General features: G+C 49.0%; 1 protein-coding gene and 1 non-coding gene across 2 annotated transcripts; both read right to left on the bottom strand.

Annotated features, from left to right (window-relative positions):
- Positions 1-248: 248 nt before the first annotated feature.
- On the bottom strand, positions 249-322 carry TRNAR-UCG. The gene has a single exon. It is a non-coding gene; the product is annotated as a tRNA-Arg (tRNA).
- A 975-nt stretch (positions 323-1297) lies between these two features.
- Positions 1298-2696, bottom strand: LOC119270353 (chitinase CLP-like). Its single transcript, XM_037552361.1, has one exon. The coding sequence runs from the start codon at positions 2611-2613 to the stop codon at positions 1408-1410; it is 1206 nt and encodes a 401-aa protein (XP_037408258.1). The 5' UTR covers positions 2614-2696; the 3' UTR covers positions 1298-1407.
- Positions 2697-6854: the final 4158 nt, after the last annotated feature.

Genomic DNA, 6854 nt, shown 5'->3' with positions numbered 1-6854 from the left:
TAACTAATAAGAGTTGTCTTCCCGTACTGAGGATAAGTTTGACAGGAGAAAAGAAAAAAAAAAGTCAAGTTGCTTCTGTGTGTGTATTATTTTTGTGATTTTGCCTGTGTTGCGTCAGTCAAATTGTTGGAAAAAAAACGGTGCAAACCATGGTCTAATAACTAATAAGAGTTGTCTTCCCTCAAACTAATAAGAGTTGTCTTCCCGTATTGAGGATAAGTTTGACAGGAGAAAAGAAAAAAAAACGTCGACCACAGTGGGAGTCGAACCCACGACCTTCTGATCCGAAGTCAGACGCGCTAATCCACTGCGCTATGCGGTCACTGTGCTGATAAATGTACGTTCTGGACTAGTAACACATCAAATTCATGTTAGGAAATTAGTATGTTTCCTTTAATCTCTGGTCAGATTTGCATCATTGTAAGATTACTGACATGACAAATCACACACAACTGACTACAAACATCAAGCATATACACATATGAACCAATGACACATGTCAAGAGAAAAGGGGGTCAGACCATACGAGGGTGCCAAAAACTCCGGTCCAACAACATCTCCGGCCATGATGGTCAAGGCAAAGTGGTCGTCTGCCATAGAGAAAGTAGTTGAAGTAGGCAGATGAGTGTTGAATTTGAGCCAGCAGTCGCGCATGAACACTCCTCAAAGACCTTATCATGCCTCACCTAGTGCAGGTTCTCAAGGCACAAAACGTGTCAACAACGAACTCAAGAATTGATACGTACACCAAGAGCTAGGCCGTACACTGCCATGCAAAAAAAAATTCAAGGCCAACAGAAAAGGCAGCAGTGGCTTTGCCTTCAAAGATGACATGTTTCCTCTCGAAACCATGATCTTTTCTTAAAGATTGTCCGGCTTCTAAGTAATGTACGCCACAACTTTTGCAGAACCTTCTCAAACATTTACCATCGCCTCTAGGTGTCAATGGTGGGCATCATGCCAAATTTCATTCTTTTTGGACGTTGTTTGCATTTTTGACAACTAAAAAAGAATCTTAATGTTCAGCGTCATCTCCTGGCACCCTCATGTTTGAAAATCATTTTCATTTCTTTGATAAGGACTAAACATGGACTCAAGAATGCAAATATGAATTTTTTTACTCAATTTTCCTTTTTATGCATTTACATTCTGAAATTTTATTATAACAACTAAATGCGTAGAAATGTATTTAATGATTAAAAATGTAGCGAACTGTTCTAGAAAAATGCCAAATGTTGACGTGGGCCATTTAACGGTTAATTTTAAGTGAACAAAAGAAACATTCAAGGTCAACAGATGAAGTAATTTGGTCTTGAATGTCCAAAAGAACTTATTTATTACATGCCGTAGTCGACGAAGTACATTGTACAGTAATAAACAGACTTATTATTACAGGCAGTGAAAGCTCTAGCTGCCGCAACCCGTAAAGTGCGGCAGCCTGAGAAACCCGAGCCGCTTCTTCTCCATGTCGAAGTCGAGCACGAAGTCCTCCATCTGGGCTCCTCCGAGGATCACCGCCGGCGCCCTGCCGTCGCCGGCCTCCACCCCCTTCATCTCCACGAACGCAACGCACGCCGTCCCCGGCTTGACGTCCACCATCGAGTTCTTCCCGGTCATCGCCCAGTCACTCCCGCCGTCGACTGCCAGCCCAACGTTCGGCACCCAGTACCCGCCGAGGTTGTTGCCCAGCGACTTCGTGTCGTAGCAGAGCTCGAACGGCGCCACAGGCTTCACGGCGCGCGCCACGGGCGCTCCGTTGGCAGGCTGGGCCGCCAGGGCCTTGGTGAACGCGCCCACGAACGGGCGGTACACGTCGCGGCGGAGCAAGACGTAGGGCAGCCTCGTGCTGAGCATCACGCCGCCGGTGGCGAGCGCCCGCTCCGATACGGGGACGCGGGTGTTCTCCACTTTGATGGACTTGAGCGAGATGTAGTGCGCGGGGCTGCCGCCCTTGGCGACGAGCGGGGTGTAGTCCATGGACTGCGTGAATTGCGGCCACGGGAGCGGGCCGCCGCCGAAGATGGCCACGCCAAGGCCGCCCGTGGGGAGGCAGAGGAGGAACCTGTTGGCGACCTTCTGCGTGGACGCCACCTGCGCCGGCAGCGCTAGGCCGGAGTTCGCGAGCCCGGCCACGCCCGTGGAGCCCCGGGGCAGCGACGCCAGGAGCTTGCTCGGCGCGCACGCCGCCAGGACCCCGACGTTCACCTCGCTAACCGGTTTATTCCCGTCGGTGGTGTTGGCTGCGAACTTCGTGTGGAAGAGGCTCCCGGCGGCGCACGCGCCGGTGACCGGGTTGGATGGGTACGCCGTGCACGGCTTGTCGTGCCTGTCGCTGCCGCAGCTTGGCGCGGGGCAGTCCGGGGCGGGGTAGGCGTTGGAGAGGAGGCAGGTGGGGCTGCTGCACGGGATCTCCGCCGGCGGCTGACTACCCTCGCACGTGGACCAGACGAGCGGGCCGGCGAAGTCGAGGACGAGGCTGGCGCCGTCGTGGAAGGGGATGGTGTAGAGGGAGGTGGCGGTGTCCTTGGTGACCGGCGCGAGCACCGGAAGGCCTTTGGACGACGCCAGCGCAACGAGCGAGGCGGCCAGCACGAGGAGGAGGACCCGTGCCATCTTTGCTCGCACCAGTGGACGGAGATGGTCAGGACCGTGGAATTGTTTTATTTGCCAATGCGGAACTGGATGTCCGGAGCATGTGCGTGTGCGTCTCTTCATATAGTGGGTTCCGGAGCATGTGAGCTCGGCCCACCGGATTCAACGGCGACCAGTGTGCATGCCGACACGGGATGATAACGGGAAGATATGCATGCAATGTGTGTAGACAAACCATGCTGATCCTACGCGTCCACCTGATCCCACATGTTGCGGTCAAATCGGACTCGCATCCAGTCCACGCATGTGGGGCCCACCACCCCACCACCCCACCACATTGTTCTTTCTCTCGTGTAGGCGCCGAACACTCGCTCTCTCGTCGCTCCCAATGTGCGACGGCCGAGCAAAAGCAGGGCCAGCAGAAATTGACTTCTCTCTCCTGCGAGTAAAATTCCATGGACACCGACTAGGAAACATTGTAAACATTAGTTTATCGGAAATAATAAATCTCGAATGTTCGGATTTTAAGCATGATAACCCAAACGTTTTTCATGACAACTTTAGTTCACACGAGGTTGACGAACATGGCAATTTTATGACAAAAAACGAACTGAAACAAAGTTGTTATGTTTTAACAATTAAATTTGTCACCTCACATCAACTAATTTTTTTTGTGTGTCCAAACTAAAGTTGCCATGAGAAAACATTCCGGATAATATTCTTAAGATCTGAACGTTCAGGATTTATCGGGGTCGTACACGATCTACTGATCCAGCGGGTGCCCCCTCCCCCTTCCCACCTTGCCCTGCCCTTGCCCTTGCCCAGCCCTTCCCTCGCAGCCGCCGGCGCACCGCCAACCTTGCCCAGCCCTGCTCTGCCATCCCCTGTCACTGTCGGCGCCCCCTGCCGCCTCCCCTCGACCCCCTTTAATGAGGGTGTTCAGCTCGACCCGTCGCTTCACCCTCCTCATCAATTCATCAATGCTTCGGGCATCACGCTGCACTCACTCCTCCATATCAAAGACGCCATGGGCCTGGACTTCCAGGACCAGTTGCACCGCTGCCTAGCCACTTTATGCACCTCTCCGCCCTCCGACGCCCCCGCCTTTGCGCAGGTCCACATCAACTCCCAAAGCATCCTCTTTGACGAGACCCTCGCCTCAGCTCTCCTCCAATCTTTGTGTAGGTCGGTGATACTTCTCCAATGTATCTATAATTTTTGATTATTTCATGCTATTATATTATCAATTTTGTATGCTTTATATGCCTTTTTATACCAATTTTTTGGATTAACCTATTTACTTAGTGCCCAGTGCCAGTTTCTATTTTTACCTACTTCTTTTTCCGCAGAAAAATCATACCAAACAAAGTGCAAACATGATGAAACTTTACGGTGTTCTTTTTTCTGGACTACGAGATACCCTAGAGCTTCGAGGAGGCACCAGAGGACGCTTGAGGGGGGCCACAAGCTCAGGTGGCGCATCCAGGGGGAGGGGGCGCCATGTGGACTTGTGCGGCACCTGTTGCACCGGCCGACCTAATTCCGATGCTATATATGCACAAATATTTGGAAAGCCGTAGAGCGAGACCCGAAACAATTTTATCGCCACCACAAGCCTATATTCTTCTATGGTCCCATCTCCAAACCTTTTCCGATGCCCTGCCTGAGGGGGAATCCATCACGAAGGCCATCTTCATTAATCTTGATGCGTCCATGATGATTTCGAAGTAGTTCCTTCAAGACCTACGGGTCCATAGCAGTAGCTAGATGGCTCTCTCCGTTTCTATCTCTTTATGATCTTCAATACAATGATCTCTTCAGAGACCTATTTGATCTAATTCTCACCTTGCATTTGTGGGATCCGATGAATTGTGCGCTGATGATCAGATTATTCCTTCAAATTAATTGAGTCTTTTTAGATCTATTATGTGTGATTTTGTATCTATGTATGCTTTATCTATGAGTTTTCTTAGGCCAAGATAATGAGTAGATCATCAGAGGGAGTGGTGCATAGTAGTAGGTTCAATCTTGTGGTGTCCTTACTCTATAACAATAGGGGTTGTAAGGCACATATTATATTGTTGCTACTAAGAATAAATGACGGGGTTTGAATATACTGTTTGATTTTACCTTGTCTACATTATATCATCTTGCTTAGAGCATTACTCCGTTTGTCATGAACTTACTACTTTGAGATGGATGTTGGATAGCGGTCTTGGGGTAGAGTAATAGTAGTGTGGGTCAGTAAGTTTAACAGTCTACTTATTGATACATCCAAACGTATCTACTTTTCCAAATACTTTTGCTCTTGTTTTGCACTCTAATTTGCAAGATTTGAATGGAACTTACCCGGATTGACGATGTTTTCAGCAGAGTTATCATGGTGTTATTCTTTTTGCAGAAATAAAAGTTCTCGGATTGAGCTAAAAATTTACGAAGAATATTTTCAAAGTATATAAAAATATCGGCGAATAGAACTACTGGAGGGAGGCCACCCAGGAGCCACAAGCCCAGAGGGCGCGCCCACCCCCAGGGCGCTCCTGGTGAGCTTGTGGGCCCCTGGAGCCTCCGACAACCCTAAGTCCAACTCCATATATACCTATTCGTTGAGAAAAAATCACAGAGAAGAAATCATCGCATCTTATGATACGAAGCCGCCGTCACCTCCTGTTCTTCATCGGGAGGGCTGGTCTGGAGTCCGTTCGGGGCTCCAGAGAGGGTGATTCTACGCCGTCGTCATCATCAACCATCCTCCATCAACAATTTGATGAGTAATTCCTTCATAGGCTTGCTGGAAGGTGATGAGTTGGATGAGATTTATCATGTAATCAAGTCAATTTGTTAGGTCTTGATCCCTAGTATCCAATGTGTTCTGAGATTGATGTTGCTATGACTTTGTTATGCTTAATGCTTGTCACTAGGGCTCGAGTGGCATGATATATTTGAGTTCTTGATCCCATCTTGCAAGTTGTATGCACCTATAATGTGTTAAGATCCGCATACCCCAATGTGACAATAATTGGGATTCTTTCCGGTGATTGCCATAGTTTGAGGACTTCATGTATTCACTATGTGCTAATGCTTTGTTCCGGTTTCCTATTAACTGTTGGAGATATGCCCTAGAGGCAATCATGTGATGATGATATTTCCCTATGTATTCATGAGTCCTTGTATTGTCCTTGAACATCATCAATGATATGTATCAATAAGTATGTGACTTGTTTGTGGAACTATGTATTGTATGATGATTGTTTTAATGGTCCCTAGTTGATAAGGTTATGCGGGCACATATCCTTGACTAGTATACGACTCGGTTGATGACTATGTTTCACAAGTCATGTGCATGGAGATGCTAAACCAATAGTATGGGCTCGGGGATGGAGATCACCGAGCCGAACAGACCCACTTTGAGACGCAGCGAGATATAGTCATCTGTTAGTCTCAAGTGCAATGTCTATGCCATGTCCTAGACCAGAGGTTCTCGCATGTTCTCGGGATGAGGATCGACTCACTTAGGGTCTATCAAACGCTACTCCGTAACTGGGTAGTTATAAAGGTAGCTTTCGGATGAGTCATGAGACATGCCGCGAGACATGGTTGACCAAGATGGAATTTGCCCCTCCTATTTGGAGAGATATTCTCTGGGCCCTCTTTAGTGATCAGATTCGGAAAGCATGGCCATGCGACTTGGGTTAAGTGTTAACCTAGTTCGGGAATCTGTATCATGGTTTCGAGAAGAGAGGTCGAGCTAATACAAGGGTGACAAGTACTCGCCTTGAGCTCGACAACAAATATAGTGAGGCAAAAGGAATGTTGCATATGCCACATTGTCGAGGTTCGTCAAACGACTTTACGCCCACATGGGAGTTGGCACGTTCTGCTTGGAGCCGCTACCAACTATCGACTCTGGTCATGTCCATGTGTACGTGAACCTATAGGGTCGCACACTTAAGGGGCTGCAGCCCATTCGGATTGGATCTGAGTGGAAAATGGATGTGGACTCCTAGTGGGCTCAAGTATTTAGCCCACCTCGGAGGTCTATATAAAGGGGAGTGGGCGCACCACTGAGGGATTGAACCCTGGTTAGCCACCGCCACTCCCCACGCCCATACCGCGTGACCAGACCTAGCAGTCCGCCGCTCGACGCTGCTCCCCGTACATGTGGATACCTTGGAGGCATCGCATCTACGGTGCTTGGACAAACCGTTCGAGGGAACCGCGAGGTGCCGTTCGTGGGAGATCACCATTCACGGGTCTTCGCA

This window comes from Triticum dicoccoides, chromosome 3A (genome assembly GCF_002162155.2).
Source record: "Triticum dicoccoides isolate Atlit2015 ecotype Zavitan chromosome 3A, WEW_v2.0, whole genome shotgun sequence".
Classification (NCBI taxonomy): domain Eukaryota; kingdom Viridiplantae; phylum Streptophyta; class Magnoliopsida; order Poales; family Poaceae; genus Triticum; species Triticum dicoccoides.
The sequence above is the reverse complement of the archived record's forward strand: the minus strand, read 5'-3'. Positions and strand labels throughout refer to the sequence as shown.

Excerpts from the sequence above, each read along its gene's own strand:
- LOC119270353 (XM_037552361.1), bottom strand. The coding sequence starts at position 2,613 with ATGGCACGGGTCCTCCTCCTCGTGCTGGCCGCCTCGCTCGTTGCGCTG.